The sequence below is a fragment of the Mixophyes fleayi genome, chromosome 9, assembly GCF_038048845.1.
Source record: "Mixophyes fleayi isolate aMixFle1 chromosome 9, aMixFle1.hap1, whole genome shotgun sequence".
Taxonomy (NCBI): Eukaryota; Metazoa; Chordata; class Amphibia; order Anura; family Limnodynastidae; genus Mixophyes; species Mixophyes fleayi.
This window is the reverse complement of record NC_134410.1, coordinates 16,866,954-16,894,275: the sequence shown is the minus strand read 5'-3', so window position 1 is coordinate 16,894,275 and position 27,322 is coordinate 16,866,954. Positions and strand designations below refer to the sequence as shown.

The following is a 27,322-nucleotide window of genomic DNA, read 5'->3' as shown; positions in this document are numbered from 1 at the left end:
TCATTTGGTTGGTAGTACCGTTAAATATTTTCGTTCCAATCTCGTTTCCGTTGTGTAGTGTGTATAAACTTCCGACCGATCCACAACAGTGAGTACGAAATTACAGTCATTGCTCACGACAACATGGCTGTAAAAAGTCGCTAAAGGGATGTCCGCTCTTCCCTTTATCGTCCTAAACATGGCTAGTGTGTATGCAGTCCATGGACCGAGCAATCGGAACATTGATCGCATGTAAAATCGATTGGCATAAAAAGTTGGTGGAAAATTCTGTAGTGTGTACCTAGCTTTACTACTGTACATGATGGCCAATAATGATGTACATTAAGATGGCCATAATGCTGAAATTTAGCACTTTTAGACCTAATGGGCTGAAACTACACAACATAATAGAATGTAATGTGATCGTGCCCAGTGATCAAGTCACGGTTGGTAGGAGTACAGTTCATGTTCAGTATACTGGTATTGTAACACGTTCATGTCCAGTGGTCAGGTCATGGTGGGTGGGTGAAGTGTCCTATATCTGCATTAAGTGTAAAATAATTACATAGTGATCATGTCCAGTGGTCAGGGGATCGTGGGTATTGTATTGTCCTATATCTATATTGAGTATAATCGATTTATATCATCATCATGTACAGTAGTTAGAACGTGTTGGGTAAGTGTACTATTCCATTTTTCTATAGGGTGTAATATGATTGAATTATTATCATGCCCATTGGTCAGGGCTTCTTGGGAGGTATAGTGTCCTATTGTTATATAGAGTGTAATAGAATTATATGATAATGACCACTTGACAGGTCACATTGAATAGGTGTAGTGTGAGGTCATCATGGGAGGTGTAGTGCACTATGTCAATATAAAATATAATAGAATTGTATTATGATCATGTCCAGTGGTCTTTGCACAAGTGAAGTTGGAATTTAGATTCTCTCCTGGTGCTTCAAGAGCCTTGTTTTGTTTGCCTGTTTAATGACTTCAGCTTCATCCCTCTACAACCCATTGACTTCAACTTTGTCGCTCATGACTCGTCCTCTCAGGACTAAGCGGCCAAGCTAGTTGTGATGTGTCTCTGATAGTCACCCCAGCCAAGTGGATCTGTTCTTGGAGCAACAGTACCGTGACATTTTGCTCAAGCCTCAATTTGGACCATGCTGGGACACAGCTGCAGTGTGACAATTCACAGACACACGAGTCAGGCATTGGCATTCTGAAACAAGCAGATCTTGAAGCTGATGGCAACTATGAGTTGTTGGTCATCCAACTTATTCCTTTGACGACAGAATCCCAATTTTTCTCTCTGGGAGCAACAAGTGACAGTACCCATTATTGTTTGGGAGTCTAAAATTGCTGCAACTTTGCATTTTGAAGACAATCCCGAAGGGTGCAGGGGATTCTTGACCTAGATTCATCACAGGTTGGAACAAAGTGGGAAATGTCATCTCCCTGCTGACTGGCTAGGCTATAGACTGGGCAACACCACTCAAGGAGAAGAACGATCTGTTGATGGGTAACAGCAAGGAGTTTTCAGCCATGTTGAAGCTGATTTTTCACATTCCAGATTGCACCCCAAAGCCCCCACAAGACAGTATAGGGTGGCCCAGTATGCCATTGAATTCTGCACACTCACAGCAGATACCGGAAGGAACAAACTGGTTCCTTTCAGAGAGGATTGGCAAGATTCGTGCCATGCCAGCTGAGCACTTTGAGGAGTTTATGTATTTAGGGAGGATTTTTTTAACAGAGGATGAGGAAACTCGTTACTGAGAGATGCGCAGATGTCTTTATTGTGGTGCTGAGGCTTCTAGAACAAATGGTGCCCAGAATTGGAAAGATCTGAGACATCGGAAATGGTTTTGTTCACCGCAACCGGAGTCAAATTCAGTTAGCATTGCGGCAATTCTGCCTCCACATTCCTTTCTGCAATTGAAGCTGCCCATTGCCCTATCCTGAGGGGCTTGCTTCATAGACACAAAGGCCTTGGGTTCCAGAATTATCGAGAATTACAAAGGTTTGGACACAAGATGAAATTATTCTTGCTTCTGAAGGTAATGCCAATGACCATAAAAAATGTGAATGGGTGAACCATAACACCGGCATTGGTAATCCACAAGACTATCCAGGTGCTGTTTGTCGATTCCAGTTACTGGGAACTGATCTCATTTAAAGCCATCCACAGCCCGAAGAGCCAAATCATCTTGGCTTACCCCTGGTTAACACACACAAATAAACACACACAGTGAACGATTGAAGGGCTATACAGAAATAGGAGTGGGGTGAGTCAGAACAAGCCATTTGCCTAAACCAGCGAAAACAGCAGTGGTATGTTGTACTACCCAAATAGTGGAGACTAAGTCTGGACCAGTAGGGTCTTTGACAAAAAACAGGCAGAGACACTACCACCCCATTGAATACAGTGAATGGGATGGGCCAATCGATCTGCTGCCTCTGTTCTCATTGGGCGATAAAGTGTGGCCATCCACATACAATATCACCCTGGAGATGCACTCATTCCATCTGAGGACTAAGTGTATCAGTCCGTACCCAATCAGCGGGAAGATAAATCCAGTAGTGTACAGGCTACGGGTACCAGCTACCTTCCAGACCCGCCCAGTGTTTCACATCACCCTTCTGAAAATAGTGGTGAGGGACCCATTTCCAAGATGAAAGATGGTTCCTCCTCCCGCAGTAGAGGTAGAGGGACAACAGGAATATACATCATCCAATCGATCATTGATTCCAGTAGATTTGGGAGAGGCATGCAGTACCTGGTACACTGGAAGGTCTTCGGTCCTCAGAACTGCTCGTGGATTAAGTTGACTGAGGTTCACACACATGCTCTGCTCACCAAACTCTTCAGGCTGCATCCAGCCAAGCATAGAGGGTTGCATCCGGAGTCTGCTCCTAAAGGGGGAAGCACTGCAAGGATCTGCCAGAATACCAGCTTCAGACAACAGGTGGCAATACACCACCAACACTGACAACTGCAACGTGAGGATTCATTGTGACACAATGAGCGCAGGATTTAGTGGATTCTCTATTACCAGGCAGGGAACAGAGGCGCTTAGTTTAATGAGCCCATGGTTTTCACCAGAGATTCCCAAAAGGGGGTTTGGGCTTTACTGCTGGAAGTGCCCCTGATGTGACAAGTTGGTGCCAAGCCGAGAAGAAGAAGAGTACTCACCTAACCAGAACTGGAGCATAGACTGCTCAGTGCAAACCCTGAGCTCAGAAAGAAATATCAGCACAAGCCAGGTTAGCAATAATCAGAACCAGAAGGAGAACCCAACAACAGGCCGAAGAGATGTCAGGAAACGGTTCAGGTGTTACTGACCGTGTACCAGTTCTGGTTAGTTGACCACTCTTCATTTCTCTTCAGATCTTCTTGAAGCACCAGCATCAAAAGGAAATTCCAACTTTGCTGGTGCTTCAAGAGCCCTTTTTTGTTTCCCTTTTTATCGACTTTGTCCTTCACAATTCTACATTTTCCAGTCGACTGAAATCAGCTTCGTCCCTCACGATTCTACCTTCTCAATCCATGCACTTCAGATTTGTCTCTCAGGAATCATCCACTGAGGACTAAGCAGCATGGCCTGTCATGGCGTGTCTTTGATAGCTACCCCCAGAGGCGGAACTAGCGAACTGGGAGCCCCGGTGCAGGGAGGTGGGAGGAGGGAACCGGGGCCCCTGACCCTCTGCATCTGCCATGCACCATGCCCCATTATCTCCATGGGCCCAGGTGCACTGCACCTGCCGCACCAATAATAGTTCCGACACTGGTTACCTCCTTGGAGCAATCAGGACCTGGCTTATGTCTGATGACATGATGTTTTATTCTGTAAACCCTGCTCAATAATTTTGCATGCTGCTATATGAAGCGGTTTCCTGCATTGGGTTAGTGCTGATAACCTGGAAAGAGTAAGCACTGAAGGTGGAAGTAACGGTTGGAAACCCAAGTGCGGAGTGCTGGATTCTCTGGTGTGTTTATGTATATTGTGTAGAGAGCGCTAAAATACCATCTGTACTGTATATGGGTCACTAGAATGCTCTGTATTATATATCGATTACTAGGATGCTCTTTGTATTGTATAGAGGTTACTAGAATGTTCGCTATATTGTATAGTGGTGAATAGACTGCTCTGTGTATTGTATATCAGTCACTAGAATAGTCTCTGCATTGAAGTTTTATCAGTGCTGGTAGATATTTGATTATATCTAGTTGACATAACATTTTTTTCATATATTTCATTGGTTATTTAAACCATACTCACATTAGAGAAACAACACATGCATGTTTTTGCCGCACCCATTTTTCCACTATGGCAAGCTGGTAGGAAAACCTGGGCCAGTTGCTTGAGGTTGCTTCCCGGCTTAAAGTTGCCAGACAACCCTTGGTTTCCTTTGTGGGCCTAAGTCATTAAGGAAAGTAAGGCAAAAAAAAGGAGTAACTATACTCCGGAACAAACCATATTAGAATGCAAGGGGTGCAAATTAGTTTATTATTTTGCACAGAAGTTAAATACTGGCTGTTTTTTCATCTAGCACACTAATACTTGATAGCTGTATTTTTACACTGAAATTTAAATTTAATCTAGCACATGCCCTACTCAAACTATAAATCTGTCCCCACATTTTAAATTTGCATCCCCCCCTCCAATGCATCATGGCTTTGCCCAGGTGCAAAATTACACCTTAAACTTTCTTAATGACTCAGGCCCACAGAAATTATCTGAGATTACATCCCAAATGGGTTGAATAATATAGCACTGTCTTCCTATTCCTTAAGCCAATAACACTGCTACAAGTTACATGTAGTGCAGAAGCTGCAAGCACAGCGATGTACAGTTACCAGTGTTGAAATGAATGGGCACCAGACAGGGGCAAACGCAGGTTTTTTAAGTCCCCCCCCCCCCCCCCTTAAAAAAAAATAGAGAGAAAGAGAGAGCTGCTGCACGTGTGGCCGCGCATGCGCAGCAGCTCCATTTTGGCGATTCTGAATTGTACAGCAGCCGCGGCGCTGTCAAAGAAGCGTCCGCGGCAATATACAGCACCGCTGCGGACGCTTCTTTGACAGCGCCGCGGCTGCTGTACAGTACCATTATTACGCGGAGGGGAGGGGTTTCTGGAGAACCAGAAACCCCCCCTGCCAGACCATCTCTGATAAGGTACAATAAAGAGGTAGGACTTGGTATATATCTTACAAATTCACATTCCAGCAGTGTTTGATTAGTTACTTTAGGCAGTACAAGGTTTGGCACAAGAACTTACATTCTTGTCTTGTGGGACAATTTTACACGCCCCCTAAAAGAAAAACACACCCTTTCGTCACTGGGGTCTTACATTCACTCCCAAATGCCCTTACATGTGCATGCAAAATGCTTGTCTGAAGAAGTCAGAAATGCCATTTGTTGGCAACCTACTCATTAACCCAACTATCCTGCTAACATACACATTAAAAGCACCCTAAAAACAGTGCCAACTCACATGCCCATTATCAGCAATGAATATGTACTTTTGTTGCATTCCAGATAATTAACTCAAAGCGAGAGGAAAGATTTAGGAACAAAACTGTACTGACTGCAGCCTCGTGTGGACAGATCTAGATATGCAAGTTCACACTGTCATAAATTGTATTTGTCATAAATTCTTCAAATGAAATCAGCCGAGAGGAAGGCGGGGTAGATTACCCCTTAACCAGCCAAATCCTGCAGATTGCCATGTAATAATGGTTAACTATTGACTGCTGTGACATTTTGCATGTAATATCTTTAAAGGGCTGCAGTCACAATTGCAATTGTGCTTCCTTTTATGAATTAATAAGCCTATTTTTTGTTTTTTTACATCATTAAATAAATAATGTAAAAATGTAAATCCTTAAAATATGAACTAATAAATAGTAGTAATTAAAAACAAACAAACACATTGGGCTAGATTTACTAAACTGCGGGTTTGAAAATGTGGAGATGTTGCTTATAGCAACCAATCAGATTCTAGTTATTATTTATTTAGTGCATTCTACAAAATGACAGCTAGAATCTGATTGGTTGCTGTAGGCAACATCTCCACTTTTACAAACCCGCAGTATCATAAATATACCCCTTTGTCTTCATAAAGAGAGATCCGCCGGGTTCTCCTGTTTAACAAGGATAGCGACGGTACATGTACCTCAATTTGCTATCGCCATCTCAGGATGATGACCGTAGACGATATTAATAGAAAACATGCTTTATTTATTAATTCATTTTCTATTCTGAAAGCCTGCAAAAGAATATTTAAATATATATATTTTTCTATATATTTTTTTTTTATCAATGTTCATTAATTATTTTCAGAAGTGGAAGCGAGGTGAGACACGGGCAGCTGCATCCAGGATTGGCTGGGGAATGCGGTAAGTTATCCGTAATGGTGCCAGCCAGTAACACTCAGATGCAACCATAAACCATTTTTTTGATAGGCGGTAATAGGAAATCTTTGTTATCGCGTCATAATAGTAAATAGACCCAACAATACGTCTCATGATATCTGCAACTGCTCTAGAGGTAATATCACTACAGATCATCATCATCATCACCATTTATTTATATAGCGCCACTGATTCCGCAGCGCTGTACAGAGAACTCATTCACATCAGTCCCTGCACCATTGGAGCTTACAGTCTAAATTCCTTAACATACACACACACACACACACAGACACAGACAGACAGAGAGAGAGAGAGACTAGGGTTAATTTTGATAGCAGCCAATTAACCTACTAGTATGTTTTTGGAGTGTGGGAGGAAACCGGAGCACCCGGAGGAAACCCACGTAAACACAGGGAGAACATACAAACTCCACACAGATAAGGCCATACAGATAATGTCTCTTGGGTGCACTGGGCACCTTTGGCTGCAGTGTGACAACCAGCAGCCAGTAGAAAGTGAAAGAGTCACCTATCCAATCAGAACCCGGCTACTGTTCCCACCTAGTGTGAAATTCCTGTCGGTCAGCTCAGGGTCGGGGCCAGTCTGTAGGGTGTGAGGTTTCACTGCTCAGTGGGGGTCCAGGTATGATAAGATACTGAAACAAATTGAAAAATGATACTTCCCCATTAATCCACCCTGGGCCAGTCTCCTCCAGCGGGATAGTCTACGCCAGAAATATGTACATATACTAATTATAAAATATGACTGGCTGCATGCTCCAACTATGATATAAGCAGGATATAGGCCCTTTCTTATGTTTTTTGTTTTGTGGGGATTGAACGGAGGATATCTACTAATAAAGTTAAAATGTGCAGTTACCTATAGCAACCACTCAAACATTTATTTTCATTAACTAATAGCATGCTAAAAAATAAAATGATATGTCATATTGGTTCCTGTGAGTCACTGCGTATTTGCAAATAATGTAAAAGATTACCTTACGGCATTGATTATTAAGGGGTAGATTTATCAAACGTTCTAAGACTGAAAAGTAGAGGCGTTGCCCATAGCAACCAATCAGATTCTAGCTATCGGAATCTAGAATGTGCTAGATAAATTATAGTTAGAATCTGAATGGTTGCTATCGACAACACCTCCGCTTTTAATTTCCAGAGTGTTTGATAAGTCTACCCCTGTATTTCATACGTGTCTAGGTACAATTACTATTATTATCCGCCATATCATGACATTAAAAGTGTCTCCAGGAACAGACCGAGCTACCTGTCTCTCACTGTCTATGGTCGCTGCCTGTGTGTCACTGTATCACAGGGAGCCACTGTCAGAGTGAGTTATAGCAGCAGGTGGTGGGAAAAAGGAGGGGGGGGGAACAGAGACACAGAGACTGAGGAGGGGGGGAATACATTTGGGAAGTGGGAGAGCAAGGAGAGGCCTGAGAGACAGAGAGAGAAAAGCAGCGACCAGTAGAGAATATAGAAAAGGCAGTAGAGACTTTTTTGGAGGGGGTGCAGGGTTGGAAACGGGTTGTGGACAGAAAACATCTTTTGAAGGAGAGAAGCTACAAGTAGTTTCAGACAGTGCAGCTGACCCTCTGTGTAGAAGTGACAGAAGGATAAAGTAAGAAAAGTTTGACTGCAAAAAAAAAGAAGAGGAAACTATTGATAAGTTGGGGAAAATAATGTTCACAGACATTGTGGGGTGTCTACAGGCTAACAGGCTGGGGGAGAGTTAATATGAGAGAGGGGGGCGGACATTATTTATATAATTGTCTAGAAATAAGAACTATTGGGAATTATTAGGGCGAGTGATGGACCTAAGCACCTATCCCCCTTCCATGACTTACATCCATGTGGGAGCAGCTGATTCAGGAACGCTATAGGATTGGCACATACCCTGCGACCATCTACCCCAAACAAATACCCCTATAACGCTACCTCGCATACAGACATCTAAAGGAAGACCCCAACTCTACACAGGAACAGAAGCTGCTGAGATTTCATATTTAGCGGCTGAGATCAAGTCAAATTTATTGTAAGTAAATCTTTTCTCTGCCTTATAAAGTGTTTGTGTCCTACCTGTGTTTGTACACTATCTTCGTATTTCATTTTTATTTAGTTGTTTGATTACTTAGTTATGTTATTTATTTTTTCTTTTGTCCTGACATTTTAGAGAAATTACAGACAGTGTATTTCTGGGCAGTAGCGGTAGTCTTGGCATTGGGGCGCTCTTAACTGTATATATTTACGGTAAGGTTTGAGTGGGGCCCAGAGCAAGTAACTTGCGGTTCCCTGCCGCTAAAACCTCATTGTCCAAAGTGTTTCCCTGACCTGCACATGTGGAGGTTTGGGGGGCTCAGCACTGTCTGTAGTCAGTGCTGTGGGGCCTTATTAGAGCGTGCAGAACACACAGCTTTTGGTGTACAGCACAAGTCTTGCTGCCATACTATGAGGCGGGAGGTGGGTGTTCTGTGGTAGGGGGCCTCGGTGCTAATGTCTTGTTCCCCCGTCTATGTCTCCTAGCACATGGAGTAAGGGGCCACAAAGGCAAGTGGGCCAGGTAGCCCCTATTGTTACATCTCCCTTACTATAATCTACAAGCAACTTCCCCATATAAACCTTACAATATGTAAGATTTTCCACGTATCAGCCAGTCTACCAGTTTATTTAAAGCAATCAAAGTGAATGTTATAGAACATTGGCAGATTTAAGAGCCGCTAAACCTGAAATACATATATTAATGTGCTTCGAACAACATTGACACATATATAGATGTAGAAGGTTCAGGAACCTATCAGAACAGAAGACATTTCAGATAAAGTTAAGATCATGGTTGAAAAATATATGTCCTATGCACTTCCTGTTGCCAAAAGTATGGTCAGCCTGTTTTATCCAGAAAACTGCTGATAACAAAGAACAATAGCATGTACTAAACGCCACAGCAAATGTTAGTAGAATGACGAACATCTCAGGTTCCGTCATGCTTTGGAAACTTATACATACATTTGTTCATAATTCCCAACATTTGAAGTTTGTAATTCTAGACATCACATTATGGGCATGACTGCATCACTTGTATTTTAGGGCTTGTGGTCCTTTAAACTATTAAGCCAAGCTCCTGAATTCCATAACTTTATTGACCCATTGAATATTCTGCTAGGAAGCCATACATTGCTAGGAAGCCATACATTGCATCCACCATATTTATTAATGGCTATATTATAAAACCTTTATAGAAAATGAAATTGACTGGCGGGAAACAGCTGCAGTGAAGAGACATTAAATTTTACATATAAAGTTTAAATTTTACATATAAAGTGCAGCTACACTGGGCTCTTAGGCACGCAATATGGATTACATGTTAGGAACATACACTATTAAAGAGAGCCTGTCATCTGCAGAGAACGGAGGAAGCTATTTAGTGTGTGGAACCAAGAATGCAGCATAGAAGAACGCATCCATTCTCTAATCAGTGACATCATTTAGGTACGAAACACCATCCCTCACACTTCTACTGCTCGTGTCGAGAAGGATCCTGTGATAATTTCAATATGGCTGTCTCATCTGTAAGAAGGCAGTTGGTACACTATTATACCAGAGGTCAGCTGATCTGATCCCTAGAAAATTACAGGAGGCTATTTCATTGTTTTTGTCTATTAATACAATATGACGACTTTCAACTTATTTCCTAACAAAGTACAAAACTCCAACATCCTCTAGTGACCAATAAGCAATTGGCTCTGATCAATCAAGTGGAAATGTGTCAGTAAAAGCAAATATCTGATTGGCTGTTTGATTTTTTTTTCTCACATTTGCAGTTTAGCATCTTCTTACGAAATAACCTCAATTGTGTAAAACATATTACACAGAGAAGTATAGTTGCTATCTAAATACTACATCTCATACATAAATATATCATACTCGTCTACTCTCCCGGAATTTCCGGGAGGCTCGCAAATTTCAGGGAGTCCTCCTGGACTCCCAGAAAAGTAGGCAAACCTCCCGGACCTTGTAAAATGCCGAAATTCATTGCATTGAATAGGGGTGGAGGGGACTTAATCACTCCATTAAGCCCCGACCCCTGCTATTCAATACCTTGAATTTGTGTATTTTATGGTAGGGTGACCTATTGACGTTGTCACACCTCCTCCTACCCTCTGTCACATGATCTGTACTCCGATCTCCCGAAGTACAATTTTAAAAAGTAGGCAAGTATGAAATATATACAAAAGGAGTAGACAGACCTAAACAACAGGGGTTAACATAGTAGAATAATGCCAACATGTGTACAGAGAAGTAATCTCTATACAGGCGTGGGCTGGGAGAGGGATGCCCCGGGGGGCACACAGACGGCCGCATCACATGACAGGGGATGCGGCCGCCTGAGCGCTGACGCGGCCGCATCTCATGTCATCAGATGCGGCCGCGGGTAAAAAGGAGATATATTGTATCCGGGGGGGCGGCCAGCCGGCCAACCCCCCGGCCCTAATAGCGGTCTGACAGAGCGGCCCGGGGGGCTGCTGCCACCCGGGCCAGCCCGCCCCTGTCTCTATAGCTTGTAACCTCTTTGGAAGAAGGAGCCACTTTTATATTATAAAGGATTTAAAACTGCTTCATAGACATGTGTCATTGTATTGATTCCAATGTATATACTGTACGGATCAAAAGACTTTAACCTTAATGGGTTGTTGCTCTTGTTATTAGAAGATGAAGCTGTGTCTTTGACTTTCTCCTTCAGATTCTGGCTGCGCGGTGGTGATGCTGTCTAGCCTTATTCAATTAGATTAAGCAATGCTATTGTGAGGATCGTTGCCCTTTAGAGTAATTAAGCCAGTCCTCAAACTCAAGGTTCAGAAAAACAAGGTCTTGAGGACACGATAACTGTCCTTGCACACTGAGATCTAATTTTTTTTATTGAATAACATTCTAATCGGAAAACTATCAGTTTCTTAAACATGTAGGAAATACATATTGAAGATTAGGGGGTATACTTACTAAACTGCGGGTTTGAAAAAGTCGAGATGTTGCCTATAGCAACCAATCAGATTCTGGTTATCATTTATTTTTTACATTCTACAAAATGACAACTAGAAGCTGAATGGTTGCTATAGGCAACATCTCCACTTTTTCAAACCCGCATTTTAGTAAATATACCCGTAGGTCTTTCTGCCTTCGACTATGATTTTGTGTTCATTTTTCCCAGTTGTTTGGCACCCATCAATGAGACAATACTTGTACTAGTTCACCAAAAACATTTGTATTGTTGAATAAAATCTCGGTGTGCATGGCTGACTTTATGGACGAGAGAAGAATTTCCTTCAAGGTGTTTTTCTTTCGCGTCCTCTAGTCATAGCTGGAAACTTTCTGAGAAACCGTACTTACCGATATTGCCATGGGTTAAACCTGAACCAGTTTGCCTCCATGAACTAGTAGCACATAGACAAAAAGGGTCTTCTGAAGCGCTAGGCCACCCCCAACCCCCCTTCCACTTAAAAATACCCCTCGTGCGCACAAGTTTTTAGGTGTACTCAGCACTTCACTTCCCACTGGTGCCAGCAGTGGGATTAAAGGTCCTAGCTGTCAGAGTGGAGGGACAGTCCCCTTAAATCAAGACTTTACCACCAAAATTGGACAGGTGGGAAGTATGGAAAAGCTGATCTCATGGCTGTCAACTGTCCCTAATTACTAGGAACTAATCCAAGGTTTTAAACATTTATGCCTGGAAATGCAAACTGCACCCTAAAATTCCTCCTTCAAGTCAGATGCAAATCTCACCATCTATTCTTAGTCTCTAGACTTTTAGAAATTATGTTTTATTTATTGAAAACTAGTATTTAAGATGTAGAAAAGTACATTATTATCACATTCAGAACACATGACATCATGGGAATCTTAGTGTTCCAACGTCCGCCAGGACAGTAGCCAGAGAATTCCGTGTGGAGGCAACAAAGGGAGACTGGAAAATATTTTAAAACGTTGGCAACTATGTGACCCTGACACGATGCTTTACATAAGACTAAGGCTTCAGTACATTTATCAGATTTTCTTGAATCCATGAACCTAAATTCAGAAATTTATCATATAAATGAAGCGTATAAGAATTTCAAACAGGTGCATTAAACAAGCTTATAGTGTAAGGCTGAAATGCTCCAACATGAAGGATCTAGCAACTGGCAGTAATTGTAAGACATAGAATATGGTGATCGCCGTGTTAACTTACATAGGACAGTTCGAAATTGCAGCTAAAACAAATGGTAGTTCTATAATAGTAGAGGAAGCACAATTTTGAGCTAAATTGCCTTTAAAATGGTAAATTAATGGTATAATATTCTATTAAAAAAATGTCACCACTTTTACCCGTAGTTTATAACCAAAAAAGTGGAGGTATTTTTACTGACATTTCAAGGGCAATTTTTAATCTAGGTTCTGCTTCCTCCACTTTTATACAATTCCCCAATGTATTTTAGGATTTATTTTACCAGTGGAACTGTAGAATTAGGCTTTTTTAGGACAGTGTTTGGCTGTAAAGTTTTTCAGTCTTTGTTTTCGAAGAAATTATTTGGAGTTTACATCACCGAAGTAGATGGACATATGCAAAATACAACAAACCTGCATCTAGAATAACAATACCTACCTTAGCGGCTGACTCCGATCCCCGATGGGAATTATTTGTAGGATCTATATGTGATGCTCTAGTTGTAGTTGGTAAGTTTTTTTGCTGTATTTGTGTTCAGTGTTGTTTCTTTAATATTATTATTATCATAAATAGTATTTTGCCCAAACCTTATTTTGGATGAAGGCACCATATGAACATGCAAAATCCTCTCTCATATATAGAATTAACACTGGTGGACCTGAAACAACAGGAATGGGGCATATCCGGGGGAGAAGTCGTGTGATGACATGGGGTAGGAGGAGGGCGTGGTGACATTTCGCGTCACCATAGCCCTGCCCCAACTATAAAAAGCCGAAATTCAAGTCATTGAATGGAGGGGGCGGAGCTTAATGACACGCTTAATCCCCGCCCCCTCCTTTCACTACCGTGAATTTCGCCAAATTTCGGGAGTTTTGCCTACTCTTCCGGGAGTCCGTGAGGACTTCCCAAAATTCGGGAGCCTCCCAGGAATTCCAGGAGAGTAGGCAGGTATGGGTATATGTACATAATACCTACTGGAAAATACATGGATTTGCATTTTCAGACCTAAGACCAGCTATTAAATGTAATTGTATTCATATGTAGAGCAGATATCTGCTCCCTTGGAGCTCTAATGGGACATTGTAATCTGACCTGTAGAGGAATTCTATCACAAGACCACGCGGTGTGTCACGGTATGATCTATAATCCAGGCCTGGCCAATCTTGGCTCTCCAGGTGTTGTGAAACTACAAGTCCCAGCATGCTTTGTCAGTAGATACCCAGCCAACAGCTGCCAAGGTATGCTGGGACTTGTAGTTTCATAAAACCCGGAGAGGCACAGGTTGGCCAGACCTGAATGGAAATGCCTCACTGTTACTGCCAGTAAAACCAGGTTTTCACCATCCTTTGTGTGTGTCTATGAAAAGATAAGGACTTTCTATACTCTGGTTTCCTGCTTGTCCATTGAACTGACTTCCTTATCTATTAAATCAGTTCTACAATGGCAGTGCTTTCATGCACATCTCCTTCTTGACTCTGTTGTTGATGAGTATATGGCATCCGTCCATTTTTCTGTGCTGCCGTTGACCTACTGATCCCTGCTAGTTCAGTAGCTGATAAACATGACTGGGTCCAGGAAGCAGAAGCTGGATATTGGTTAAATTAAATATTATGGTAGAATGAAATCAAGTCACTGTGCATCAGGTTGCAAAGCCGTCCATGATTACGACGCGATAAAGAAGCTTCATGTATTATAGGCCTCAGGAGCTAGGTCAGTTTCCATGGAAACCACGATGTCTGAGAGACGGATGTGAATGTAGGGTGTAACGTGGGTGGGAAATGATACCGTGATACTGTGAAAAACCAGAGTGTGAGGGAATAGTGTGGGGGTAGAAGGAAGGGGCGGTGGGTGTGTGGAATTGGGTGCTGAGGAACATTAGCACCATCATCATTGATTATTCGAGAGGTGCCTCAAATTCGGGACAGTCACCATCCCAGCCACAACAATACAAAGAAACATAATGACAAGTACAAATTACAAGTATGACTCAATTAAAGGTAGAACTAGTACAAATGAAACATAAAAACATAAAAATCATACAAATGCAAGTTAAACATAAAACATAACAAGTACATTAGAGGTAGACAAAGGAGGTGCGGACATTAAACATTGGGTCGAGAGGGCTTATAGTCTAGAATATTAGTATGTTGACATGAGGAGAGTAATAAATAATAATGTTATATCTTTATTCTTATTTTCCTCCAACGTCCTATTGCTTTATAGTTTTTATATCTTTAGTGTCCTCGTTTTTCTCCCGCTGAACCTTATTTTCTTCATTTTAATGTGTTATTCTTCCAATCTTTTCATTTTGTTTTCTCCCCCATCGCCCCCATCTTGTCATTTGCTCTTTCCATACTCCCCCCCCCCCCACACCCCCCCCTTCGCTTTTGTGGCTGCAAACGTCTCTCTCCTCTTTCAATGTCTCTCTGTGTCTCACAATCCCTCCATTGTTAGAGCTGTTTCCTTTATTCCGGGCAGCTGTCCCTCCATCACGCCCCTGACACACCGAGCAGCTGATCCTCGCCCTCCCCCCCCCTTCATCGCCCACACATCAACCCCCAGCGTATAAGGGGCAACTGCTGCTCCTCACATTCTAACACAGGTACCAGACCCCGGAAACCCCCATGACAGTGGCCCTAAGCTCTGCCCTCACTCACGCGGCCCCTGCCACATTTCCCAGATTTTATGAGAGGAACGCAGGTGGCTGGTTAGTCACATGACTTATTATTTCACTTGAGATTCTGCGACAAGATCTGGGAAACCTGCACTGATGGGGAGGGAGAGGGGAGATGATCCATGAGGGCAGACGTAAGATCTGCTGCTAAAGGCCATATATAAGGGTTATAGAATATTGTATAAAAAAAAGTATTTCTGGAGAATATAGAGATCCTGAATAATCTGGAACACATATAGTGGTGTATTTACTAAACTGCTGGTTTGAAAAAGTGGAGATCAGACCAATCAGATGCTAGCTGTCATTTTGTAGAATGCACTAAATAAATGACAGCTAGAATCTGATTGGTGGCTATAGGCAACTTCTCCACTTTTTCAAACCCGCAGTTTAGTAAATCTAGCCCATAGAGTTATAGACAGACTGGCATATAGTGAGCACAGATATGGCCTCCTTGGAATGACGCAATGTGATAAGTAGAGCCCCTGTCACTTTGGTATTGCTGAGACTAGCACATTGCTTTACAATATAGTACGTGGGTAAGTCTAGCTCAGAGGAAAGCACCCTGAGGCTCTCCAGCTACTGTGTCACTACATTACAAGCACCAAGCATGCTGGGACTTGTAGTTTCACACTACCTGCCTAAGCCTGATCTAGCATATTGATACTGATAACACGAGCTATCTTGGGATCTCTATGGCTGGTAGGTGTATTGTGGGGCTGTGTCCTAGGCAGGGCCGTAACTAAGGCTGAGTGCGAGGGGCCCAGGAGCAGCGCTGAAGGGGGGGCGATTTTAGGAATTTTTAGCTTTTGAATATTTTTTTAAAATATTTAATCTTTTTTTTGTAACTATATATTGTGTGTGTGTGTGTGTGTATATATATATATATATATATATATATATATATATATATATATATCAGTCATGGTCAAAAGGTTTGAGAATGGCACAAATATTATTTTTCACAAAGTCTGCTGCCTCAGTTTTTACAATGGTGCTTTGCATATACTCCAGAATGTCAATTGTAAAGCGCTACAGAAATTGCTGGCGCTATGTAAATAAATGTTGATAATGGTGAATGTCAAGAAGAGTGAACAGATGGATTGTAAGTGATTTGAAAGTCCCTCTTTGCCATGACAATGAACTTTATCCCAAAAACAACATTTACACTGTATTTCAGCCCTGCTACAAAAGGACCAGCTGACATCAGGTCAGTGATTCTCTCGTTAACACAGATGAGAGTGTTGACGAGGACAAGGCTGGAGATCACTCTGTCATGCTGATTAAGTTAGAATAACAGACTGGAAGCTTTAAAAGGAGGGGGGGCGCTTGAAATAATTGTTTTTCCTCTGTTAACCATGGTTACCTGCAAGGAAACACGTGCAATCATCATTGTTTTGCACGAAAGGGCTTCACAGGCAAGAATATTGCTGCTAGTAAGATTGCACCTAAATCAACCATTTATTGGATCATCAAGAACTTCAAGAAGAGAGGTTCAATAGTTGTTAAGAAGGCTTCAGGGCGCTCAAGAACGTCCAGCAAGCACCAGGACCATCTCCTAAAGTTGATTCAGCTGCGGGATCGGGGCACCACCAGTGCAGAGCTTGCTCAGGAATGACAGCAGGCAGGTGTGAGTGCATCTGCACACACAGCGATGTGAAGACTTTTGGAGGATGGCCTGGTGTCAACAAGGCCAGGAAAGAAGTCACTTCTCTCCAGGAAAAACATCAGGGACATACTGATATTCTGCAAAAGGTACAGGGATTGGACTGCTAAGGACCAGGGTAAAGTAATTTTCTCTGATGAATCCCCTTTCACATTGTTTGGGGCATCTGGAAAAATGCTTGTCTGGAGAAGGAAAGGTGAGCGCTACCATCAGTCCTGTGTCATGCCAACAGTAAAGCATCCTGAGACAATTCATGTGTGGGGTTGCTTCTCAACCAAGGGAGTGGGCTCACTCACAATTTTGCCTAAGAACACAGCCATGAATAGAGAATGGTACCAAAACATCCTCCAAGAGCAACTTCTCCCAACCATCCAAGAACAGTTTGGTGACGAAAAATGCCTTTTCCAGCACAATGGCCGTAAGGCAAAAGTGATAACTAAGTGACTCAGGGGTCAACACCGAAATTTTGGGTCCATGGCCAGGAAACTCCCCAGACCTTAATTCCATTGAGAACTTGTGGTTAATCCTCAAGAGACGGGTGGACAAACAAGAACCCACAAATTCTGACAAACTCCAAGCATTGATTAGGCTAGAATGGGCAGCCATCAGTCAGTATGTGGCACAGAAGTTGATTGACAGCATGCCAGGGCGAATTTCAGAGGTCTTCAAGAAGAAGGGTCAACACTGCAAATATTGACTCTATGCATAAACTTAATGTAATTGTCAACAAAGGCCTTTGACACTTGCATGCGGCTAGCCGTCTCACACACATGTGCCTCTTCACCGAGACTGTCCCTTCAAAGTGGCACGTTAACCCTTACTGCTTTGGGCCATACTTGCCCACTCTCCCGGATTTGCCAGTAGACCCCTGAGAAGAGCAAGTCGTTCTCCTGCATCACGCCCGCTTCCTAATGAAGCAGGAGGGATGGGTACCTCCATGACGCGATTCGCGATGCCCGCCTCCTCGGTATTTGTACTTCATTTCCCCTCTGGGTTCTCCTGGAGGGGAGAAGATATAAGATGGCAAGCGTGCATGTATCACTTAGCTGAGCCGGTCAAATCTTATTGATAAATAAGTGTTTTTTTATCGCAGCGATACAAAATCATCCTTATAGCCACATTGTCATAAAGAGAGGCCTAAACTATGACTCTAAACTTTATGATGAATTAGGTTTAAAGTCATTTGGACGACTGTGTGTGTTTATGCTATTACATGGTGACAGTTCCTCTTTTGCTGTATACATTCTGGAGTTTTAATTCAATGAAGAATTTTGTTTTCTATTAGTATGTGTTGTTGTTTTTAACCGTGTTAGAATAGTTCACCAATGATGTGAGTTTGAGGGATAAAAAAGTCATGTGTTTATATTCATTTTGCTGTGATTAATCACAAAGCTGCTGTCACTCTCATATTCTAAACATGTAAATCAAATAAACTTTTTTCAGTGGCTGCTGTTCTGTTCTTGTTTTAAGTATCGTGACGGAATGTTGGCATAAAATGGTAAATTTCATATGTGCCTAAGTGCAAACACATACAGACATAAGGTCCCTCCAACCCCCCTGCCATGAATCTCGCAAACAGCTGGGAGCCAAAGATCCTGTTTCATTTATTCCAGGAGTGATTGCACCACCCAGGAATTTCTGTCATGTGTACACACGTGTGTGTGTGTGTGTGTGTGTGAGAGAGACAAACCCTGCGTGTGTATGTGCATGTGTATAATACCTTGCGTGTCATGCGCCTGTGTGCACCACTTTTGTGCGTTCACTGCTCGATTTTTACTGTATGGTGGAGAAGGGGTTAATGATACTTGCCAACCGTTTTAAACTTCTTTCCGGGTGATCCCAGGCAGGGGGGCGTGGTTGGAGGGCGGGAGGGACGGGGCGCGGTGAATAGCGTCATTTTGGCCCCGACCCCCAGCGACAAAATGCTGTTTTTGTCGTGGGGAGGGGACATCATTTTTAACCGAAAAATGCCGTTTGTGGGATATTTGACTGCTCTCCCGAATTTCGGGGGAGATTTGGCAAGTATGGGGTTAATCACAGGTCTCTGCCCTGAGCTGGTGGTTCAGTGAGGCAAAGGGTTAATTACAGATAAGCATCTTGCAGCAAGTCTCCACCTTGCTGGGTGCTTTACGAGGAAGCAAAGCTGATGTTCCCCTGCATGGAAAGGGTTAAAAATCAGACTACTCCTCACATTTGGCAGGGAATAGGTTAACAGGGAGACTGTCCCAGTTATTTGGGAGGGGAAGTGTTAACAATGGACCTTTCCCATCATTTGTCATTGGAAGTGTTAAAAAAAGAAAAAAAAAGAAAACAGGTGTCTGGCATGGGTGGGGTTAAACAGAGAAAGTTGCTCTGCAGGAAAGTAATAAAAAACAGCCAGAGGCCTTTTATCTCTTATACTGAGAGCACCTGAATTGTATTTCACATCTCTCTGTGCTGCTGCCTGATTTTCCTCATTGCTTCTTCTATTTTTTCTCCCACTGCCCCCTACACTCAACACCCCCCCCCCTTCTCTCCGCTCCTCGTGCTCCTTTTATCTGACACCCCCTCCTCTTTCTCAGCTTTTCACTGTAGTCTGAGATATTTCTCAAGACACCAACACATTTTATCTGCCAGAAGCGGTTGAGGGTACACAATGGCGGGAGTTTATAACGCACAGAATGAGCACTCTGGTTTGAGCCTTCACCGCGCCTCAATTTGCTGCACATGTGTGCATAGATTTATGGAGCAATATGGGTGTTTTTGTGCAGTTTGCATGCATACAGGGTCATTTAGAGTTGGGCGCAAGCCCTGTTTTTAAGAATAAAATCCTTTTTTTTTGTACTGCGCAGGCACACGAAAAATGTCAGTAATATTCGCGTATCCCTGACTTGCACCTCTTTATGTATGAAGAGGCAGAATAGTAGAGGGAAAGGACGTTTCAATGCGTATTTATGTACTTGTCCTCTAGATCATTAGCACAAAGTGTTAAAAAAAAAAAAAAAAAAAGGCATTAAATAAATAAATATATATATAAAACACAGAGTGTCCCCCTCCCAAAAAAGTGCTGCCATCACCAGCATGCATAGTCTTGGCTGGTAGCAGCAATTTCGGATGACAAACAACGTGGACCAAATGTATCGCTGGAGTTCATTCAGATTATACCCCACTGCTAACCAATACAGAGCGGCTTTCCTGCTCTCTGACCAATCAGAGTGAAGTCACTCTATATTAATTAGAAGCTGACAGGCCACACGGCTGTTCTACAAGTGCCAGCATACCCAAACACTTTAGGCATGCCAGGGCTTGCTGGGACCTTTAGTGCACCAGCAGAAATACTAACCCATCAATTTAGACTTTACTACCCTACCCCCAGAGGTGTTTTGGGAAGAGCCCTCGTTTTTCAGAATGGGGCTGTTTTTTGTCGCGGAAGAGGGGGGCCTGCATTTTTTTTCGTATCATCAACCCAGCCTGTCATAGCCACACTGTTCGTACACCCAAAATTGCCACTACCAGTCCAGGCTACGGCCCTGCTCGCCCAGCATATCTAGATGGAATTCGGGAGTATCCCAGACATTCCGGGAGAGCGGGCAAGTATGCGGCAGGTGTGTAACTTGAACTGTGCAGGGTGGGCCGTACATCTAGACACAGTATTACAAAACCAAGGCGCTTGTGGCTCTTCCTCAGCCACCTCCACTGCCTTCTAGTGTCAGAGACTTGATGCATCTCTGCTTCTGGATTTGCAATGTATCCTAATTCCATGAGTCATGTTGTAGCTCTGGTTCTTATCTGCAAAGTGTTCCAGTACCAGAAGCATCAGAGGACTATTTATCAACAATACACAGATTGCTAGCGATAAAGATTATATTTTTTTATCTCTGCTATGAAAAAAACATTTATTACCTCAATGTATCAACAAAATCTACCCGGAGCAGGTGAGTAAAGGGTAACTTGCTGATGCTCTGGGCTAAAAATATATAAAAGTATTAAAAAAATGTAAACAATTTGAAAACAAACCTTTAAACATTTAAAAAATGCAGGTTAACATTGCTGCCGTACAGCACTGGCGTCATGAGTTGGATTCCGACCATGGCCTTATCTGTGTGCCCAGTGTGTATGTTCTCTCCCTTAATAGTTCTTAATTTATAATGTATTCTTGAGGCAAAATACTTTAATATTTAGTTCTCATACACATTATATTCTAGCGCTAGAAACTTGACAATGGTGAGTTACATGTCGGCAGAGTAGAAAAGCCTTGGGGGGGGGGGGATTGTGGGTTCCATATGCTTAATGGTATAGTTGCAAAAGTGCCAGAGGTGCAGTAGAAACAGCTAAAGCTTGTCTGGGTCAACACAATATTTAAATGAACTGCAAGGGGTACATATTTGGTAAACTTGAACTTAGTTTCCTACTTGTATGCTGTTCACTTTGTGAAAAGCAATCAGTTTAACACCAGACTGGAGGTCAAGAAAACCTCTATTTTCATAGCATCGTTGGTTCTGAATATACAATGTATTCTAGTGTCAGAAGCTTTATGTATCTATTGCTCTGAATATGTAATGTGTTCGACTTCCAGAAGACTGATGCATCACTGGTTCTGTATACGCAGTGTATTCTAGGGGCATAAGCCTTTATTTATCTCTGTATCTGTGTATTCTTGTGTCAGAAGCATGTATATCTGGATCTGCATATTAAACATTTTCAAGAGCCAGAACTATGATGTATCTCTGAATCTGCAGTGTATAATAATGGCAGGTGCTTGATGTATCTCTTTTTTCTGGATTTGCAAAGTATTCCAGTTCCAGAAGCATCTCTTGTTCGGGATTTTCAATGTGCTCTACCGCCAGAAGCCTTCATTTACCTCTGATTCTGATATGCAATGTATTATAATGTGTATTATAATGTATTATTTATAGTGCATACTTGCCCACTTTTTGAACCTCCCCAAGTGGCACGTGCAGGGGTGGAGGTGCGTGTTGGTACGTTTTACGTTCACACCCCCCCATCTGCAGCTGCGCAAAGACGGAATTGGTGTCAACAAGCAGCAGGGGGGACGAGGTCTTGATGACATACTGCGATGCAAATGGCATCAGCATGGCAGGATCCGGAGGAGATCTGCGACGGTGGCCTAGTCTGCTGAAATTCAGGATTGTCCTGGACATAGTGGGAGAGTAGCTTATCAAGAGTGTGGTCCATTTCAGCAGCTTGGCCAATTTGAATGTTTAGATGGATAAATGCAGATTTGGATCAGTACAAAGGTGCAAAACTTGATTAAGTCTGTGTGAATGAGATATTTAAATTGACTACAAGGTGCGGAACCTGGAGGTGTTAACTTTCCCATTGCAAAAAAAACCCAAAACATGTTTTAAACGCCAGCTTGGAGGTGGGACTGGTCTATTTTTTTTCAAGGGGGTACGTTTACACATTCTCGCTGTACAAACGAATGTATTTATTAGTACATACTCCACAAATAACACTTGAAATACAGACAGTATAAGTCTCCCTTTACTTTTCCATTTCAATTAAAACTTTAAAGCAGTGGTTCTTAACCTTGTTGGAGGTACTGAACCCCCCCCCCCAAGTTTCATACCTGCATTCACCAAACCCCTCATAGTTGGAAAACTAAAAAAAAATTTTTTTCAAATTCAAAACATAGAGATATATATTTTATTAGTGCATAAAATGAACCATGCATAAGTTGCACATAAAATCACTGTGTTCACAGAATAAAACCAACAAAACATGAATGTCACACAAATACATATCTCATTAAATATTTACTGCAAATCAATGTGACTTTTGCTGTTGCCTTTTAGAGACAAGTTCAGAAATGCGCGGCTTCACCTTTGCAATGCCACTCTCATATCATTTTCGCAACAAAGTTTGTTTCTTTTTTTCGTTTTTATGTCTACCATCCTCGAAAAGGATTACGTTGTAACAAACTGTATGAGTATCTCAGGGGCTTTCTTAGCAATAAGAGGGTACGGTACGATTTGGTGACACCAAAACATTGAGAACGTTGTTGTTCTGAAGAGTTGCTGTTGAACCTGGCTCTGCTGAAGTTCAATGATTTCGTTGAGTTACTCATCATTGACACCTGCTGTCGCAACACTAGATGTGAACAGCTGTCTCACCCCTGCTGGCAATGACTCTCTGATTGGGAAGTATCCGTCGAGAGACTTTGCGAGCTCATCTAAGTACATGGCAATTGCTTGCTTCATTTCCCCGGGTACAGAAATGTCTCCGATTCCTCATCTTCGATCTTACTTACACAGTCGTCCACCAGGGGAAAGTTTGCAAAGTTACCATTCTCTGTTCCTCGTTTCCATAAAGTTAGCTTTTTTTTGAAAAGCCTTTAGGTTTTCTTCCGCTTCGATGATGTTGACTCCACCCCCTGCATCTGTTGATTGAGATGATTGAGAGCATCGAAGATATCGGCCATGTACGCCAAAATGAGAATGAACTTTTCGAAGCAATCTGTATGACAATGTTGGTGCTCTCCCAAAAACAGGGCTAATTCCACGCGCATGGCAAAAACACTATTCAGCACCTTTCCCCGGGATAACCACCGAATGTTAGAATGGTACAGAAGTACCTCGAATTCAGAGCCCATTTCATTACACAGCTCTTTGAAGATGCGGTGCTTCAGAGCACTATTTTGCACATAGTTAACACATTCCACTACAATTTGTAATACTTCTGCCAGTTTTGGAGGCAAGGTTTTTGTTGCCAACGCATGCCTGTGCAGAACACAGTGCGTAGCAATGATGTGTGGTGTAGCGACTCTCACCAGCGCACCAAAACCAGAGTTTCGTCCCAGCATGGCTGGAGTTCCGTCCGAACAAATTGCAGAAACCATATCCCAGGAAAGATTGTTGTCTCTGAAGAAATCATCCACAAGTTTCTTCACGTCGGCTGCCTTAGTTGTTGTTGTAAGAGGCATACAGAATAAAAAAATCTTCCTTTATCATGTTGTCTTTCACATAGCGCACAAATACAACAAGCTGGCTTAGATTGGAAAATCGGTGGTCTCGTCGAGTTGGAGGCTGAATTTTGCTGGGCTTGAAATCAGTTCGGCAACTACTTGAGCCAAGATGTCATTGCTCTTGTCATCTACTGCTGATGGTGTCATTTGAAAGAGGAATTTGGGACAACTTATTTTCAGTAGCTTTTCCCAGCATGATATTCGCCATCTTCAACTGGTTTTACGAGTATTTCACCAATGGTGTGTGGTTTTCTCCGCTTTGTGATCAGGTATGCAACTTCGTATGATGCTGTTAAGATCAGTTTGTCGATGGGTACAAAGCCGAAAACAGGCAGAGTGGCCCTTTCATCGAATCTGGCTCTCTTCACCTTGAATTCAGCAATCGTTGTGTTCTTGTATTTCCCATCTCCATGCAGCTTTAGGAAGTGTTCCCTTAGTTTTGCCGGTGCTAGACTAGAATTGCTCAACTTGGCATTGCGAATCATGCATTGAGAACGCTGACTTCCATCACATTTTGTTATACACGTGAATCCATATTATACGTATTTGTCCGACCACTTTCTTATTTTGCTCGACATAGTACGAAGGGATTGGAATATTAAAAAGGAAACCACAAATGATGTACAATCACGATAGACACAAGTTAACTACTGAGCGCACAAAGTTCCCTGCAGCACAGATATCAAGGCCAAGCTAGCAGTCAATGATGGCCATGCTGAGCGTGACGTCACGAATCATACGAGTGGGGTGACCAGGTCGTGCCATGTATGGCATTTTTTGCCATAAATTACGCAACAAATTTTAGAATTTGCCATAAATGTTCGTCAATAGCCTTCAGTTTCTTATGGTGAACCATTGACAATGCCATAAAAGTATTGTGTGAAAGCCAAAAGTATATTAATGCACCTGGCAACCCTGGTGAATGGAATGGACACACACCTCCGCCGAACCCCTGAGACTAACTCACCAAACCCCTGGGGTTCGATCAAACTCAGGTTAAGAACCACTGCTTTAAAGTGACTTATCTCAAAATATTATTTTGCTCATTTTGAGTTTTCAATAAAATCGCATGAGAATGCTTAAAAAAAATGTTAAAGTGGCTTTGGTGTGATTTACATGGCAAATTCCCTTCGGCATAAATCAGAGATTGCAGTTTGATAAAGGGGGAAGGGGGCAGGGGGAGGGAGAGGGGGAGGGGGAGTCCTGTTATCTGACTCGGCAGTTTTCATTGTACACAGGGAACCACAGAGTGAGAGACACAAAGCCTTCTGGGCAAACTGAAACTTTCACGCACATTGGGGTCATGAATATAAATGTGTTCTGAGTACGAAATCAGCCCCAGTGTCTGAGTCCCTGGAGTAAGCTGAGAGCCATCAGAATTCTCAACACTTTATCTTTTACTTTTCCAATTATTATCATTCACCTATTTTTCACATCCTCGACTTCTGTCTTTTAAATTTTGTTTCACTTCCCCTAGAGCCTCATTTTAACAGATCTTAAATGCAGAAAACCAATAAACAAGTTACTAACCAGAAAGAAATCCAATGTTGGTGCTTATATAACCTTCATACACCTATATAGGTGTGCCCCTTCCATCGCCAGGATCGTGGGCCAGACAGAAATGCACATGATGGTATAAGTAGAAACATCACTTCAAAGTCCTACCCACCATCAGTTTTGGACTACTCCCTTAATTAAGTATATTCTTAAAATACTGCTTGTTGGTGCCTTATGTCTTAAATAAGTCATGAGAGTCATCGGGACTGTCTTTATTCCATGTCTTTATTCCATTTCTAGATGTCATGTGTACATTTATTACATTGGTACTTTAAAACCTCAACCAATCTTAACCACCTGAGGACGTGTGAAGTGGGAGACGAGGAGGATAAGTCAGGACTTAATGATGAAACTTATGTTATAACGCTCCACCTACCACAGCACAGAGATGCAAATTACGTCATCACACTCCGCCCACCCGGCATGGATTACATCATCAAGCTGCGTTCTACCCAATGCTGTCATGGCTGACATGGTTTCAGGGATATCAGGAAATCATCCACTAACCTGGGAGTTTCCTAAACATTCTGGGAATCTTCTGGACATACTGTGAGGAGTTTGTATGTTCTCCCCGTGTTTGCGTGGGTTTCGGTGCTCCGGTTTCCTCCCACACTTCAAAAACATACTGGTAGGTTAATTGGCTGTTAACAAATTGACCCTAGTGTGTCTCTCTGTGTGTGTGTTAGGGAATTTAGACTGTAAGCCCCAATGGGGCAGGGACTGATTTAGTGAGATCTCTGTACAGCGCTTCGGAATTAGTGGCGCTATATCATACTTACCAACTTTTTTAAGTTGGTGTCCGGGAGACTTTCTGCAGCAGGTGGGCGTGCGGGGTGCGGGGCACCGAAATTGCGTCATTTTGCCCCCGCCCCCGCGACGTAATGACATTTGACAGCGGGGGGCGGGAATCGCAGCGTTTGGGGTCTAATTCTGCCCACTTCACTAGGAAGTGGGGCACTTCCTAGTGAAGTGGGCAGAATTCGGGAGATTGCCACACTCGCCCAGGAGTCCGGAAGACTCTCGCAAAATGCAGGAGTCTCCCGGACATTCCGGGAGAGTTGGCAAGTATGCGCTATATAAATAAATGGTGGTGATGATGATGATGATGATACTGGGTTTTCCTGGATATTCTGGGAGTCTCCTGAACATTCCGGGAGTCTCCTGAACATTCCAGGAGTCTCCTGGACTTTTCAGAGTCTCCTGAACATTTCGTTGAGTCTCATAAACATTCCAAGAGAGTCGGCAAGAATGAGAAAGGGGCACTTTGGTCACTTAATGATCTGGTAATGCTCCCTCATCTTACAATACAAAATCATTGCATGTGGACGCAGGATAAGGTGCATTACTGCCGGTAAGTACGTCCCGATCTACCCAACTCCTTCCATTGGAAGAAGAAGAGCTTTAGACTCCTGCAGTTGCTGCCATCGTGACAAGTCATGGGCAAACCCATGCAGATAGGCTCATAAATAAGGATGTAATGTCACAAAAGAGGAAGAAAATGATCGTTTATTGCAGATTTGTAATGGCCATTAATGTTTCCACAGCTGATTTTCTGTGGTGTCATGGAGATTTGGTAGAAGATTAACAACACAAGTCCTATTATTTCCCATTAGTTCAAAGAACAGCTAACCCAACAAGATCATTTTTTATATATGAGATGACGCATTGGTCAGTATATTGCTGGCGTACCCCAGTCATTGAGCTGTATAAAGCTGTTTATCAATGTGCCCCTGTATCCGGCGATGCGCCTGATTTATATTGGCGTCTATCACGTATTGCCGTGGCTGCTGAGTAAAGCTCCTCTCCTTTAGGGATCTTCTTCCTATCAACACAGCATCATAAACAGAGATAAAA

At 42.6% G+C, this 27,322-nt stretch overlaps 1 protein-coding gene across 4 annotated transcripts in view; it reads left to right on the top strand.

Annotated features, from left to right (window-relative positions):
- The first annotated feature begins 6,365 nt into the window (after positions 1-6,365).
- Positions 6,366-27,322, top strand: part of LOC142102086 (epithelial discoidin domain-containing receptor 1-like) — a 47,825-nt gene continuing 26,868 nt past the window's right edge. For 3 of the 4 annotated variants that reach the window (XM_075186637.1, XM_075186642.1, XM_075186636.1), the window contains exon 1: positions 6,366-6,385. In XM_075186637.1, coding sequence (XP_075042738.1) covers positions 6,381-6,385 — 5 coding nt within the window. In that variant the 5' untranslated portion in view covers positions 6,366-6,380. Of the gene's footprint in view, positions 6,386-7,834; positions 8,450-27,322 lie in introns of those variants that run through there. The other variant, XM_075186639.1, reaches the window with a different exon arrangement.